We start from the raw sequence: 17,631 nt of genomic DNA on the forward strand, positions 1-17,631 counted from the left end.
TTCTTACCCAGTCTAAGAATAAAAATTAATAAAATTAATTTTTTCAGGTATTGTAATACAAATTAAATTTCACAAAGGTATGAAAAATTCTACTTACCCAATTTGAAATAATACTCGGGGACCTTCCATAAAGAAACAATCAAGCACTCGAAAAGCAAAAAGAAGGGGCATGGAATTTATATACAAACTTAGAAACCATGGAAGACAAGCGACAGATAGCTGTACATCAACGTTTTGAAAATGTTCATAAAGTAAAGGCATCTTATTTTGAACATAATGTTCAAATATTATTTGATCCAGAATAGCTCCATACATTGAAGTGCTATATACATAGATATATTAAAATACCGATTTTTTTTAAAATAAAAAAAAATCATAAAAAAGATTTCCAACCTATAATATCCTGGTATCAATCTGTCACATAAAACACTTAAAGTCCAAAATGCTTGTTCTTCACTCATATAACTAATGAAACAATGATTCTTAGACATTAATAAGAAAATTTTCAAGTCTAGCTTATGATAGTGACTCACATTAAGATAGCAGAAGCAACAATATTCATGGCTTGGCAGTAGCCTAATTCAGGATCTTTCCAAGAATAAGCTGTTAATACTCTTCTCAGAGTATTTATCCCTTCTTTGGTTTGATAAGCAGGATATTCAGGGAGAGATCTAATTTCTCAAATATAAAACTCAAAATATTAACTTAAATTTAATAATAATTCATTTTCAAAAAAATTTACCTATTCAAGTCCTTTTCGATCTCTTCTGTTGAAAGAGAAACTTTACCAGCATTATCCTTCTGTAATTTCTCATACATCCCATCGTTTACAAATCGCAAAAAAATTGCTCCGGAACAAAGTTCCCAAATTTCTCCACGTAATTTGTTTGGTAATCCGACACGAACAAGTTTGGAAAAATAAGGAACTTTTACCAATGTCAAATTCCTGCCATTTGCTAAACATAACAATTATAAATATAAGCGTTTGTTTCTCATCCGCTTTATAAATAAATAGTGAAACATAATATATGTAGCGTACTCTGTAAATATTCAATCCATAGCTTTGTTTTGTATCTATCTCTTAATCTAAATAAATAAAAATATGTTAAGAATTAGTTAAGTAATCATTACAAAGTAACTTTTTTCCTTTACACATACTTTTTAACATCACCAGGAAATCCAAATATCAATCCTAATCCACCAGTTGAAATATCTTTTTTTGGATCTACAAGTAAAGCCTCCGAAAAACATGTACTCAAAAAAGATCTTAAGTTCTTCATATAGCGTACCTGGTTTTTAAGGTTGTCGCGTATTGTGTTACAAAATTTTTCAAAAGTAACCTTATGTCCATTAATTTGCAAAATTAATTTCATTTGGTGCCAATTTAATATTGAAAGCGCAAAATTATGCGTTCCGCTATTAATTCTTTCGACTCTTCTCACGGTATATAACGGTAATACAAAATTACAACTTTTTGCATCATCAGCCACAAAGGCAAGATAACCTTCAGAAAGCTGCAATTTTCCATTTAGAGATTCCTTCATCTCTGGAGTTGAAAAATCACAAGAACACTCTTCCATAAGATGTTCTGTTGCCGGTAGATTAAAAAATGTTTGAAATTCTATATCTCTTTTCCGTTCCTCAAGGTCTTTCCTTAAAGGTGGTACCATTGGGGAACGTGGTAATTCCGAATTATTAAATTTCAATTCGGATTTCTCTTTTTCAGGGCTAGGTTCAAAATTGGAATCAAATATAAATTTTCCAGGTGCTGGCTCTATGGCCGCATTTTTAAGTAATCTCTGCATAGACTGAGTAATTAACTGCATTAAAGTCTCATAAGTCTGCGTTTAACAAGTAGAATTAATTTAATGGTTAATAAAAAAAATAAAAAATTCAATCGATTTTAATTACCTCATCCCGATGAAAAAGATTAGAAAAAAAATGCTAAATAGTTTAAATGCCTGGTTATTTTAGCTGTGAACGTAACTAATAGAATCGTAATTAATTTTGATTACAAACCTCTTGACCATCTTTTGTGATAACTTTGATAGAATCTGCAACCATTCCTCGTTTCGATCTTTCTTTTAATAAATCTTGAATATCCTTTAATTCTATAAAGATTTTTGTTTCGTGACCCAACATAAACGCATAAAAACACAGATAATTTTCGCTGATATACATCCACCCCTGAATAATTCCGCGATACGCACAAGAATAAACTACAATAACAGAATTTCAATTATAATTATAATCCGATCAGATCAACTTTATTTCCCAAGGAAAAAAACCAAATTTATTACAGTTAACCAGCCTTTCCGTAGGAGCAATATCAAAAGTCTGTCGAAAAGCCCTAGATGCAGAACGGACACTTTCATCTTCGGATACTTCATCAGTTCCCTTATCTACAAATGCAAAAATTAAAAAAAAATCATAATAATTACAAAAATATAAGAAAGCCATACCTTGGCGAGTGACCAATGAATTTATTTTTGTTACTACGTAATTTTCTTTCTCGCTGGGATCATCAAGTTTAGTTAATCCCAGGACTAAATTATCTGATAACAATTACAATAATATTTATAATAATTTTAGTATTTTACAAGATTAACAAATAGAATTAACATACCTTCAACCCATTTCCAAGCTTCATTAATTCCTTTCTCAGTTTGAGAAACCGCAATTTGTAAAGAAATACTTGTAAACTCGGCTCTAAAGATAATTCGAAAAGGTGGTTGTTTTGTATCAAATCTAAAAAAGATTTTTTGAAAACACATATTTAGTAAATTTATGGTATTATAAAGACTTGATTATGAAGATAAATGAATACAAACACTTACACATTTTGAATCGTACCTATAACACCTCTATAAAAAGAGTTTATATTTGAAGCTTTGGTCCTTTGTAAAGTAAAATATTTAGAAGATTTTATTACATCCCAAAAAGGATTAGCCAACTCACAAGGTGTAGGTAAAGTGAATACCCCACGAGGAGGTTCAAAATGAGAATTCATATTAAAAAAGATTTACTTATATATTTTAAAAAATAAATTTTAACATGAAGGACTAAGAAAGTAGGATTTCGTTTAGGTCATTGTTTCATAAAAGCAAGTGTTTCACTGCATTGATTACACGCGCTGGGAATGAATTACTGTAACACTAACTTTGTTATTTTTATCAATTTGTCGGGAACTTGTCTCTTTAGGAAGGTTCATTAAAGAAGACCGCCACAAATTTATATAGCACGTGACAAATAGAATCTGTTATACTTGATAAAATTACTATTTCATTTTCTAAATACAGTACATCTTATCAAAACTTTTTAACCTATATTTGTATAAATATATAATTCATAATAGGTTTTTGAAAATATATAAATGTGTATAAATAATTATATTAGATATAAATAATTATAAAATTTTTGTTTGATGTTTACTAATATATGGTAATACTAGTCATAGTAGAATAGTTTTTGCTAAGTTTATTTGCTTAAATTACAGGATGTATTTTGCTAAGATAAGTCACTAAAATGTATTCCTATTTGTAAAATATTAGTAATTTACTGACTGTATATATTATGTGAAATTTTAAATAGAATAACAAATAGTTTATTGGTATCCTTTAAGTTAGAGTAAATTTACACTTGTATTTTTATATATTTATATCTTTTTTAACTATTTCTAACATACTTAAAAAAAAAGTAAATAATTATATAAATCTGATTAGAATTAAGATAATTTTGATAATTTTAATTAAAAAAATTTGTTAAACTATATCCCTATAAAAAGTATTATATTTAAAATATATCTAAAATATATTTAAAATATACTTAATTTAAAAATTGTAAAATACATTTTTAATATATTTAAAATAGAAATAATGTATTTACCACACCCTGCATTACAAATTTATATATATTTGTATGTTTATCATTTGCCATTTTAAGGGGGGTGCGGTGTATAAACTAAAGATCGATATAAACAATTTACAAAAAAGGAAGGATGCATTGTAACGCAGGGTGCAGTAAATAAATTCACTCTTTAAAATATACTTAAAATTATATATATTATTTTGAATTGCCATAACTATAAATAAAATCCCAAATTCAATTATGGCATACCAAATTATTTTGGCACTTTACAATTTACATAGTAAATTACATATAAACTGAATAAATTACAGTATTCCAAATTATAATTATGGCATCCCAAATTAATTTGGGCATGTATACTTTAAGTATATTTTAAATATATATATATAGTATATACACCCACCTGCCAAAAGTATTCGGACGACTTCTAAAAAGTGACCATTAAATCACATTATTTTGATGTCCAGTGATCAGAATTTAACGATTTATGATTCATTGGATTCGTCTAATTGTGATGCATCTAACTGCAGTATTTTCAAGTCTATAAGTTCAATAGATCAGATGTTATTGCCGAATGTCTAAAAACAGTAAAATGCAAATAACTTTTGATCTATCAATTCTAGAGACATGAAAATAATATATACAATGTACCTTAACAAGATAAATCTAATGAATCATATTTCATCATTCTAAATTTAATAGGGAAGAAAATGGTGTAAAATTTGTATTTGCTAAAGTTTTAAAGATAAAAAATAAATTACTTCATAAAGTTAAATCACATTATTTCAATAACCAGTGAACATAATTTAATTATTTATGATTCAATAAATTCATATTATCAAGATGCATCTAATTGCAGTGTTTTTATGTCTCTAAATTTGATAGATCAAATGTTATTCTTAACAGAAAAATGCAAATAATTCATTATTCACTTTTAAAAATTTGATATATACAAATTTCAAAACGTTTTTTTCTATGAACTTAGAAAGATGAAATATATTCTATTGGGGATTTGTTCATAAGATATTGGATCGTATCTATTATTTTCATATCTCTAGAATTGATGAATCAAAAGTTATTTGCATTTTACTATTTTTAGACATTTAGCAATAAATTCTGTTCTATTGAACTTACAGACTTGAAAATACTGCGGTTAGATACGTCTCTATTAGACAAATCCAATGAATCATAAATTGTTAAAGTTATGATCGCTGGACGTCAAAATAATGTGATTTAATTTAATTAGGTCAAACTTTTTAGAAAGTGTCGATATTTTGGCAGGTGGGTGTATATATTTTATTATTATTATTATATTCAAAGGAATTATAATACATTAATACAAAGGGGAGACTAAGTTTCTAAAATTCCTTAAATGATTAAAAAAAATTGACTACCTGCTGAAGTGCAATGGTAAATATATTCTATGAGATAACACACTATGTTAAAAAAAAGGAATTAGTAGTTAGCAGTAAAAGTAGAAAAACTTTATTCTAAATCCAAATACTAACTAAATAGAGTAAGTAAAATTTCTGAAAGAAACAAAATTTCTATCTAAAAAAAAAAAATTAAAACTATTCCACAGTATGTAAGATAAAAAACTAACTTCTCATATATAGACTAAAAGTAAGTTACCCATTTCAGATCCTGTTCGTTAGCTTTTTTAGCATCTCCTTCAATTCCATTATTTTCTTATAAAGTTTTCGCTTGGAGATCCTAGGACTCTTCTTTTCTTTATCCTTTTTGTCCTTGGATTTGCAATTTTGGTTCGAAGTGCCCTTTGAGTTATCTTTCTTCTTTTCTTGATTATTTTGTGTTCGAGTATTCAGGAAAATCCTATTAGTACCTGTGACTTTATTCTTAAAATTGGGATTCTTCTTCTGAAAGTTGTTAAAAACCTTAGATTTATCTTTATTACTTGATTTATCTTTAGATTTTCTGGTGAAGTGTAAAGAAGTATGGCGGCACTAATTTAAAGTTTTGCCATCAATGTCATAACTTTTTTCTATAAGATTGTTTAGATCTTCCTATTTTTCTAGATAAGTTACGAGTTTACTAAGGTTGCTTGCCGAAACCTAGGGGTTTAGGCAAGATGGCGTTTCGCCGAAAAGCGAAATTCTGCCGAAACTATATTAAAGTTATATTAAAAAACTGGCGAAACTTTGGAGAATGGCGAAACTGCCAAAACTTATTATAAATGCCGAAACTGCCAAAACTCTGCCGAAACTATAATAAATCTATAGTAAAATTTTGACGAAACTAATCGTAGGATTTTGAAGAGGTTTAGACAAGCAACCTTAGAGTTTACGCTTCCTTTCTTCTATAGTAATAATTTTAAAAACTTTAAAACTGTTAATTGCTGTTAAAGTCAGATGGATTTGTTTTTAATAGAATAGTAGTATAGCATGCAGCTGTCATTGAGTCCAGAATATTATAGAAAACCACTTGGAATCTCTCCCTCTCTTTTCATTTGTAAAGAAACCAGGTGGCAGAAAACCACCTTACTGAAATGTTCTCTAATAGTGCTGTTTAAGACTCCAAATTCCATTATTCTATATTTGCATGCAAAGTTGGTTCATCTTCAATTTAAGCCTAATGGTACTGTACTTCTTTTACTGAGTAACTTTGATGGAAACAACCTTATCCTAGGCTTCCAGGTAGTAAAGTAACTCTACATTTTTTCAGGTCAAAGGAACATCATATATTATAATATCATTGATGTTGACTAAGGCTGGTCTTGTTGGTTGATATTCTATTATTATGTACATCATCTCTTCTTTTGTAAATCTGAAGCAGAGGCCATTTTTTCTTTAATATTTCAGTTTAAGAATATTATTAACGTTCTTTATTTTTTTTTTGTAGGAGTAACTTCTTAGACCTTTCTTTACAAGCATTTGAAAGGTAAATCTGAGAGGGGGCTATTTTTTCTTTAATATTTTATTTTAAGAACATTATTAAACGTTCTTTATTGTTTTTTTGTAGAAGTAACCTCTTGGATCTTTTTTCATAAGCGCTTGAAAGGTAAATCTGAGGCAGAGGCCATTTTTTCTTTAATATTTCAGTTTAAAAATGTTATTAATGTTCTTTATTATTTTTTTTATAGAAGTAACTTCTTAGACCTTTTTTTATGAACGTTTGAAAGGTAAATCTGAAGGGAAGGCCATTTTTTCTTTAATATCTATCTATATATTAAAAAACTGCAATCACGTGGGCCGGTGGGCGTTATGTTTAGATTAACCATATAAATAAGTCATTTGAATTGTGTAACTCTACTCCTATTTGTCGCCAATGTTACACAAAGCCAAAAAAGGAAATTTTATTTCTGGCGAAAAGCTGAAATTTGGGTTACACAGAATTCCATAAAAGGAAATTGACAGTTACGCGAATTTCCGAAAAAGGAAATTTTATATTCTGTTACTTTTCAGAGAAAGTAAAAAATTGTGTTGCTCAAAATTTCCAAAAAAGGAAATTCTTTGCAGATCTTTTAATTCTGGCCGGAATTATGCCATTTTAATACATTATTAACCGTTGTTGTAGACAACAGGTGAACACTAGTTTTATTTTAAGAACGTTATTAACATTTATTATTATTTTTTTTATAGAAGTAACCTCTTGGACCTTTCTTTACAAATGTTTGGAAGGTAAATCTGAAGCAAAGGTCATTTTTTCTTTAATACAGTCAACTCCCTCTATAGTCACTCCCGTTATAGTTATATTCTACTATATAGTCACACCAGTTGAATGTTCAAAACACTTTATTATTAAAATCTATCCTATATAGTCACAATCTATCTATAGATCTATCGCACCTATCCTCAAAAATCTTATATTAAAAAGCACCGTTTATAATCGCAGTTATATAAAGAATATATTAAATAACTTGGCATCTAATAATCGTACAAAGATGTACTATAGCTCGTTAGAATCGTCTCAATCCGGTGATCGGAATCCGAATGGCGGTAGTTTTATCCTTTTCCTTTGCAAGCGTTTACGGCCAGACCACCCATTGCCTTTTCGATGTATCTAATCTCGGCCTCGCTCCTATCATCTTCAACGGGCAACCATTATACCGAAAGACTTAATTCCTCAGTAATAGCACCACTATAGAAGACATCCCCATCGGGCCATTTTAGTTGATCTGAAGCTGCACACGCCGCCTACTCATCCTATACCCATTGCATGATACTGATACTCAATTTATTTAACGACCTTGGGAGAGCATCTACTTTACATGGGACTTTCGACAGGTAACATCAACCATCTAAGCACCCTTCCATACCACCATTTTAGTACTAAGTCTCACTCAAAGCGCCACTACAGCCCGCGATTACCTAGCACCGATAGTACAGTCGTTTACCCATGGGGTATACTGTATGACCACTCACAGGAAAAGCAGGCATCTGTCCAGGATCACCCCTTATGGGCGTATCAACCACCAGGGATCACCAACCAGGACCCAAGGAGTAGGGAATCGAACCCCATAGCCATCTACCTGTTACGTGCGTGAACACGCTTGGTTGGTCTAGGCACTGCAGAAGGTCTGCTAACCGCATAAGACGTTGCCGCACCCTCAGCTTTACCATGAGGACGACCATCAGCCGTTACTGTTTCCAGCGGTATCGTAGAGTGACCACCCAGATAGGAAGTCCCCCCCAGGTATAGTAGTGACCTCAGGACAGGACTGCGCGCGTGCCAATGGCACCATAGGGAACGTTGAAGAACGTGTGCTTAGTTGAAATGTGCGGCCTAACCGTACACACTAATTCACCATGATGCAGTCCAACTACACTAATCCCTGTACCTTCACGCTATTGGTAGTTTTATCCTTTTCCAATTACTGGCTGATAAGTTATTCAACAAAATGTTAAGCATCGGCATTATTATATTTCTTGATTTACGTTTACTGCGCCATTTAACATTTTGCTGAATTTCTCGGTACCCAGTAATTATAAAAAGATGATTAATAGCTCGTTGGAATCCCCTTATCAAGACGAATCGAATGGTGGTAAGATCATCTCTCTGTAATCAATATTGACGGAATTACTACTTAAAACCATTTAATATTTTTTAATTTCAGAAATTAATCTAGTGATTGGATTTCGATGTATTTTATACCATTAGATTCGTCGCATCACGACGAATCGAATAGTAATAAGATCGTCTCTCTAGGATCAATATTGGCAGAGTTATTACACAAAACCATTAATATTTTTTAACTTCAGAAATTAATCTAGTGATTGGATTTTGATGTATTTTATACCATTAGAACTGTCTCATCGAGACGAATCGAATGGCGGTAAGATCATTTCTCTACAATTAATATTGGCTGAGTTACGATACAATAAAGTTTTAAGTATAATTTTGGCCAAAATTATGTTAATTTTTGGCCAGAATTATGATATACTAATATAAGAAATTTTTTATATAGTCACATCTCTTTATAATCACCAAATATGGACTGTCCCAAATATGTGACTATAAAGAGAGTTGACTGTATGTCTGAAAGGTAAATTTGAGGAGGAGGCCATTTTTTCTTTAATATTCGGTTTAAAAATGTTATTAAGCTTGTTGCAAGTATTATAAATTTTTTGATAATTTGTTTTGAATAATTTACAACAAACTGCTATGTGCAAAATTTTATTAATATTATTTTAGAATATTAATAATAATTTTAATGATTTTAATAATTTTTCATACAATTGTATTTTGAGTAATTATTTTTTAATAAAAAAAAATTCGTTCAATAAAAACAATAAGATTATTAGCATTTAATGATGTAAAACTTTATTAACTAATAAATGAATGCACATACAAATATAAAACAGCGCAGGTCGAAAAAGTGAAAAATCAGGAGCAATCCAGTCAGAATCAGATAACTGATTGGTACTGGATTATGTGTTATGCCGATTGGATTACGAAAGCACAGTCGTAATCAGGCAGTTTGCTAACATTTAATTCAGTGATCAGAAAAGGATGAAATATAACTCATTGGAATCGTCTCAATATGACGAATCTAATGGTAGTAAAATCTCATTTCTAGGATTAATACTTGATGAGAAATTAAGTAAAATATAAAAATAAAAATGTATCATTTATATTTTATTTAATTTTTTATTAACTATTAATCCTAGAAATACGATTTTACTACCATTAGATTCGTCTTGCCTGAGACGATTCCAATGAACTATATTTAATTCTTTTCTGATCGCTGGATCAAAAGTTAGCAAACTGCCTGATTGGTTACGATATTTGGCGAAAATGTTAATCCAGTAACTAATCGGTCACCAATCAGGGTTATGATTGGTGACCGATTGGTGACTGATTGATGCCTGATTTTTCACTTTTCGACCTGTGCAGTGATTATATTCATTATCTTCATCACTGGATTCATCATTACTTGATTCTTTGCGCTTATTATTATTACCATTAGAATTAAAAATTGATGATTGAAAATTAATCATATTTGAAATATCTAAGTTTAAGTCATGTTCATTTGTATAAAGATGTTCAGCTGGATTTCAGTTGACAGTTCCGCATTCTCTGATTCTTCCAGAAAAGCTTCTTCCTCAAATTTATTAAAAACTGTCTCTGCAACATTTTTCATTGTTTCAGAAGATATTTCTGTTTGAGTTTTATGAAATTTTTCTGCAGCAGTTAATAAATTAAACTGATAAATCTTTGCCAACCCTTCTAGCTTATCAATTTCTAATCAAGTTCAATATTTTCCATAAAGCCATCCTAAAGATGAAAATATATGTTCACATGCTGCAGAACTTGATGTAATAGAAAATAATTTTATTGCTAATTACTGTAGATAATTTGGCTTAACTTCATATATATTCCACTATATTAATGGTGTATCATTACCAATTGTGTAAGAAGCTACATAAGGGTTTAGCTTTCTATTTACAATGCGTATTTGCTCTTTATAAATGCGCATTTGAGCTACCGTACTATTCTGAAATTAAACAACCTCCGAAAATAAGCAACCCTAGTCTGCATTATGGCGATTTTGACCAGAATTATAATTACATTGGCCGGAATTAAGTTCAAAAAATGGTTGTTTAATTTCAGAATGGTACAGTAATAGTTTTTCACAACTTTTTTTTTATTTACCCATTTTTTGCCATAATTCTCCAGCATAATTTGCAATAATAAAAATGCACTAAATTTTAATTCTGCTCCCTTATATGCAGAATGAAGAAAAAATGCAAGTTGGTAAGTAGGATTATTGAATTCTTTAAACCTATGATTAAATTTTTTTATACAATGATTACAAAATCCCTTATATTCATCATCAGTAAAAAGATTTTGAATTACTGCTGCAATTTTCATTAGATTTACGTATGTATCTGTAAGTGTAGAATTAGTCACTTCAACTGCTAATATTGCATTTTTTATTGGAAATAATACTTCTGAAAGATGCTGCATATCACTAAAAAATCCCTTATTATAAAGAATTGTTAAAATAGCTGGAGTTATAATAACTTCAGAATGGTTATCTTGAATATTGTCTAAGCAATTTTTAAATTGTACAATCAAAAAAACACATTCATGTATACTTTTCGTCAAAATGACAAAATACTAATTAAATTTATTTTGACAGACGTAATTAATTCATAGTAATTTTATAATAAATAGTGAATTAGTCTATTCACCAAAATATGGCATAATTAATTAGTGGAGAAGTATACATTTATATACAGTTGTCCACTTAGTTTCAACATATGTTTTGAGATCACCACTACTAATTTCATGTTGTTTAATCTTTTTCTTTTAACATTGCTGCAGCTTTATCACCTTTATAATATTTTTTGAAAAATTGATTATTCTATTGGCACGCTAAATCATTCTTTTTGCAAATGTATGTAATATAATGCAACTGCACCTAGGACAAAAAGTAATCGAACCTTCCATTTTTATTTTAATTAATTACTTCATAGTACTCGAAACGAGTCAAGTTGACTCGTGAGTTGGTCAAGTCAAGTCAAGTCAAGTCGAATTGAAAATTACAATCAAATTGAATCGATTCGAGTCGAGTTAATAATTTAATAAAATTGAGTCGAATCGAGTTAAACTGAATTAAACATAATTCTGGCCAAATTTATGGAATTTCCTTTTTTGGAAATTATGTTATACAAAATCTGAGACGAAAATTTTTGAAAATTACAAAAATGGAATTTTGTGGAATGGCTATTACTAAAAAAGGAAATGATCAGCATAACCGAATAAAATCACGTGATTTAATTCGACTCGACTCGATTCGGTTTGACAGGCCAACTCAACTCGTTCAGAGCTCTAATTACTCAAAAATGTACTACATAATAATTGGAGTTAAAATTTAAACTATTATTAGGTTAACTATATATAAAACTAATATTTAGTTAGCCAGCTATTATTCTTAATATACGCTTCTATCTAGCGTGGCATGCTTTCAATTAAATTTGTTAAAATGTACTTCAGAATTTTATTCCATTTTTCATACAAAATACACTCCAATTCCCTCATATTTTTTGCAAGTTTGAGATAGTGTTCCGCATGAATCGATTCATAACACAGTGTGACTCTGATTGCTCCTGAATAATAAAAATGTATTTTGTGAATATCTTTTGATCTAGCAGTCCAATTTTGACGATTTTTTTTATTTTGATCAGGGTAATGAGACCTATCGATTAAAAAAAAGATCATTGAAATTGGATTACTGGATTTTGAGACAATAATTTTTAAAGGTCAAATCAAGTCGAATCAGTCAATCGAATCAAATTTCAGAAGAAAAATTATCACATCGAAACACTAGTTTGAGACGTCCTCTAATATGCCTTTTCAGCTCTGACTATAAGTGTTCGATAGGATTCAGGTCAGATGACTGACTTGGCCAATTTTTCAAGATTTTTATTTTTTTTTTGTTTCAATCTATTTTTTAACATTTTTAGCAGTGTGAACTGGAGCATTGTCATCTTAAAATAAATAATTTTTTCCATTAAAATTATTGTTAATTAATGGAAGTAAATGTGATTCAAATATTTGAATATAATTATGATGGTTCATCAATTTTTACCAGTAGTCCCAATCCTTTTTCTGAAAAATAACCTCACATCATTATGCCTTCACCACTGTATTTTATTGAAGAAATCATGTTTTTAATATTGAATCTTGTTCTAGAAGTTCTCCAAACACGACCTGGACTATCATTTTTAAATATTATAAAGTGGCTCTCATCACTCCAAATAACTGACTTCCATTTTCTAACAGACTAGTCATACAATCCAATCTAATGAATAATAAAAAATTTTTTTAAAAATTTTTAATGTTATAGTAAAATACTTAAAAAATTTTACTATTCAGCTATATTTTTATCAGTTACGGTACATTTTACCAAAAGCCATTTTGCCAAAAGGACGTTTTGCTGAAAAATAGGGCTAACATTATGCAGAATTATAAATAACTCAGGCCAGAAATTATTTTTTGGCAAAATGGCTTTCGGCAAAATGTCCTGATACCATTTTTATCAGTTTTGATATTTTCAAATAATTGATTAATTATATTTTCTGATTCTGCTATAAGAAGTGCTAACATAGTAACATATTACTTTTTATTATATCATTATAATGTTTTTCTTAAATCTTCCTATATAATAAATATAAAAAGAAGTTTTATTAATCTAATTAACTATTAAATAATAAAATAAAATACTTGCCTTTGATAATGCACTTTACAAAATTTAAATATATGAATTAAATGCTTCTTTTACCTTTTTGTTTTGTCTATATTATTTAGAATTATTTCAAGATCTTTTGCTTACACAATATCTAGATTTGCAATTATACAACTCTATCTAATTTTATGAATATGATTAAATTTGGGAATTAAACCTGTTAATTGATAAATAAGGTTAAATAATGCTTTAAATATTCTTTGGTATACTATAATTATAGCATGATTAGTAAAAATATAAGCAAAAATAAGAACTAGAAATTTATTAAGTAAGTATATTAGAAATATTATATTAATTGCAAATATTATATTTGTAAAAATAAAAACCAGCTTACTCAAATTATGTTGATTATTATAATAATTGACCTTAAATTCATTCATCTTATCTGCTATATATTTAAATAATAAATATATCTGAAAATAGTTATATTTCATCCATTTGGATCAAAAATTTGTATTTTTAAAGATGACTGTATTTTTGAAAAATTTGCAATTAAAATTTTAGTAATTTTATTAGAGTTTAATTGTAGTCATATTAAATTATAATAGAATATTTAAAGTTTTTAACTTTAAATTAATATATAATATTTTTTGACTCATATAAAATTTAAATAAAATACTTATTTTGTGAAAATTTATAAAGTAATACTAAAGTAATCTTTATAAAATAAATAGTTATTATATTTTCATATTTTAAAGTTTTTATTAAATATTAACTAATAATGAAATATTTTTTTTTTTACGCTTTTTAGAGACAGTTTATATCTACAACGGATTCGTGATATAGCTCTATCTGTGGATATCCACTATCGGATCACTAAATTGTAGGTCAGTAACAACACGAGAGGTAATTTTTGTTGAAAATTTCCATAAAAAAGCATAATAATTTTTATTATGCAAATTTTTTAAAACTAAATTTTATTATTCTTCTAGATTCTATATTATCACTTTCGAAGGCGAATTTTGTGTCATCCGACGATCTCCGATATTTACTCGGTATATCCCGGTATACCCGGTATATCAATAAACAAGGACTCTCCGTAATGATAAAATCAAGTACAACTAGTACAACTTGATTCTCCGTATTTCAAGATTATAGTCATATCCTAACCTTAACCGTCTTCTTGTACAATATTAAAAATGCACGCCATTGAAATTGCCAATCCTACAAGCGCAGCTACAGAAAAATGAATGGTTTCATGCTGAACAGCAATATACCTCTCTGCTAGCATTTTTTGAAAGTGAAAATAATTAAATAAAGCCCATATCAATACAAAAATTCCCAAACATATGAAAAATGAACCCAACAAAATCGAATAAGAATATTGGTCTTTCTCGTTTTCAGATGGTAATGCTGGTGATATAATATCAAAACGAAAGTAATAAGATATTCCAATAAATCCTAGCGCCACTGAAAGCCGTAACCATGACAAAAAATTCCTTTCGATTGCTAAAGAAATTTAAACGTTAATAAAAGTAAGTTACAATTTGAAAGAAGGATAACTTACAACAATTATCACGCGCAGTGGATCCATCATTTTTTACAACTAATGTTGTTGGAAAAGGTATAGTTTTGCAAAATGTACAACCAGATATAGGATTTCTATAACATTTTTTACCACACTCGAGTGCTCTCGATAGATTTTTTTGTAGTGCAATGGTAGCGGAGGATTCAGGAAATGTTCCGTATCCATTTTTCAATGATAATAATGAAGTATTCGATGTATTTTTCATAATGAAAAAGTTCTTGAAGGATTAAAGTTTGGAAGAGTCGTCAAAAATAATGTTAATAGAATTATTCCCTTTTATATATACACATAAAAATGAAATGTAGATCCATATTTAGTATACAATATTTAATATATATATTATTTTTAATCACTTTTGTTACTTTTAAGGTCTAATTTTTTCCGCTATCTATTTTATCTCATCTATGTTTTCGTTGTATTTATTATTTTTCTGTAACTGATGTATGAGTCTATGCGTGCATGCATCATCAATCACTTTTGTAATACGCAGTAGCAAAATTACCCTTCTTTGTATTACTAGCATATATATCAATCAAATCAATCACATAACCCACGTTCTCAAATATTCTCATTTTATTCGATGAAATTTATTTATTTATTATTTATAATATTGCGTGCTGAAAATGTATTATTTTATGTTACAAATATTTCTTTTGCCGACAAGATTTTCACATTTTACTATTGTAATAACTTTTTAATTTATTATATGTAATTTAAATAATCAACTTTCACAAATTTACTTCACTTTTCGACAAAATTTTAAGGTAAATATATTTATCCTATAATAATATTTAGTGATAAGATAATGAAGTTCCTAGATAAATGGCTATAATTTATAAAATAAATGTTATTCACGTGAAATGTAATAAAAACATAATGATCCAATAAACATACATTTTTCATCACAAACTTGCGATCAGGTTCTTCATTAGATTGTGCTGCTGCAAGAATTCGCAAAGTATCGGGCGATGTACCGTTTAATTTGTCACCAGTAACAAATTCTGTAAATATCTGTTTACGTTTGCCCTTTTGAAAATAACCGACCATTGAAGCGTTTCTGTTTGGTGGTGTTATTCTATGATCCGGTTTTTGTTCTGAAGTCTGGTCGAGCGTAACTTTTGGAGAAAAAGGCAGATGAATGTGTGTAGTAGTCGTATTCTTGGTTACCTTAAACACCGGAAGTTCACCTTCTTTGACACCCATTTCTTCGTCATCAGATAAAATCATTACTTGCCTATCAGGACTCGATACAGCTGACGTCATTAATACATCCCCGTTTTCATCTGATATAAAACTGGAATTTTCAGAAAAGGCCGAAGAAACCATCTCACGAGAAATGGTATCAGAACGAGTGATATCGGGAGAAATGAAATTGGGAGAAATGGTATCAGAGTGATCAGTATACTCAGTTTTAATTGCCATTCGTTGGAAATAGTTAGTGATGTCGTGCTTTTTAACATTTTTAAGTGGGCTCGTATCAGAACTTTGGTCCGAACCAGGAGAATCAGTTGGTAAAGTGTATTTTTTATTAAACCGAGGTGGTGTATCTTCTTTATACTTTTCTAAGCGGAATGATGTTTTGTTGCGACGGAATCCTACAAAAGGAACCGGGATGTTTTCCTACATATTGAAAAATGAATGAATTATCGTAAAAACATTTTGAATACATTACATTATGTATAATTTTTCCTACCACATTAGTACGTTGAAATTCTTCTTGATGATTCCTATTACCAGAACTCGGTTTTTTTGTTTTTGATTTTTTATCTTTGGTCGACTTTCCTTTCTTGCGAGATTTAATAGTTGTAGGATTCTTTGAGTCCGTGTTTCGCCAAATATCTTTTAAAGATTTTGGTTCCTCCCCTTTCGGTGTAACAACAATATTAGTAATAAAAGATTTTTTAGGTCCTGCAGCTCTCGCAACGCCTATATTACGTAAATCAATCAGAAATATTTCAAATTGCTGTTGAAACTTTGAAATTGTTGCTAATATTTAGTTATAGTTTTACCTTGAGCTCTAGCTTTTCTTAAAAGGTCATTGATTTTTTGCTGGTAATTCTCCATTATTATTTTTACTCGAACTACTGAAATTAATGAGCGGTAATATTGAACATAATGCTTCAAGTGCTTCTAAAAAGGTTGTGTAGTCACGTATTACGTCAACTTTGCCAAAGAAACGTCATTAACATTTTTGTTATTGTTACACTAACGTGCTGCATTGGGTTGTTCATGTGACAACCACACTTTTTATTCGAAATTGATCAAATTTCTTGATAAAGGCCCAGGTAAAGTGTTGGAATGCCAAAAAAATCATGTAGATTATAATTTTTGACAATTCTAGTCAGGAAATATGAGAGGTTCTTAAAGAATTTATATGACATTTGAAGCTATATAAATGAAAATATCCAAAATTTTAGTAACAATAATATGAAATATTATAAGAATTGAAATGGACTGATTTATTTTAAGACATTGATTTACATTAAATAAAAATTATCTTACAAAAAAAAAGATACAAAAAAAT

At 29.0% G+C, this 17,631-nt stretch overlaps 3 protein-coding genes across 4 annotated transcripts; all 3 read right to left on the reverse strand.

The window, feature by feature from the left end:
* Nucleotides 1–3: 3 nt before the first annotated feature.
* Nucleotides 4–3,010, reverse strand: OCT59_011458 (uncharacterized protein; the record flags this gene model as incomplete). The annotated part of the gene is made up of 14 exons (XM_066136517.1): nt 4–12; nt 98–122; nt 197–322; nt 394–465; nt 534–671; nt 743–956; nt 1,040–1,086; nt 1,159–1,841; nt 1,912–1,944; nt 2,020–2,219; nt 2,301–2,402; nt 2,463–2,546; nt 2,627–2,748; nt 2,838–3,010. 14 exons carry the CDS (start codon nt 3,008–3,010, stop codon nt 4–6), a joined length of 2,028 nt encoding a protein of 675 aa, XP_066001129.1.
* An 11,427-nt stretch (nt 3,011–14,437) lies between these two features.
* OCT59_011459 (uncharacterized protein) lies at nt 14,438–15,354 on the reverse strand. The gene is made up of 2 exons (XM_025320349.2): nt 15,087–15,354; nt 14,438–15,028 (listed from the first exon to the last, which is right to left on the reverse strand). The coding sequence occupies exons 1-2, from the start codon at nt 15,310–15,312 to the stop codon at nt 14,691–14,693; spliced, it is 564 nt and encodes a 187-aa protein (XP_025171581.1). The 5' UTR covers nt 15,313–15,354; the 3' UTR covers nt 14,438–14,690.
* A 428-nt stretch (nt 15,355–15,782) lies between these two features.
* Nucleotides 15,783–17,229, reverse strand: OCT59_011460 (uncharacterized protein). 2 transcript variants are annotated; one of them, XM_066136518.1, is made up of 5 exons: nt 17,117–17,229; nt 16,801–17,033; nt 16,342–16,727; nt 16,002–16,222; nt 15,783–15,933 (listed from the first exon to the last, which is right to left on the reverse strand). In XM_066136518.1, exons 1-4 carry the CDS (start codon nt 17,169–17,171, stop codon nt 16,183–16,185), a joined length of 714 nt encoding a protein of 237 aa, XP_066001130.1. In that variant the 5' UTR covers nt 17,172–17,229; the 3' UTR covers nt 15,783–15,933; nt 16,002–16,182. The 2 variants fall into 2 exon arrangements, with proteins under 2 accessions (XP_066001130.1, XP_025171582.1); XM_025320350.2 differs by having other exon boundaries at nt 15,785–15,933; nt 16,002–16,727.
* Between the last annotated feature and the right edge of the window lie 402 nt (nt 17,230–17,631).

Source organism: Rhizophagus irregularis, chromosome 19, assembly GCF_026210795.1.
Source record: "Rhizophagus irregularis chromosome 19, complete sequence".
Classification (NCBI taxonomy): Eukaryota; Fungi; Glomeromycota; class Glomeromycetes; order Glomerales; family Glomeraceae; genus Rhizophagus; species Rhizophagus irregularis.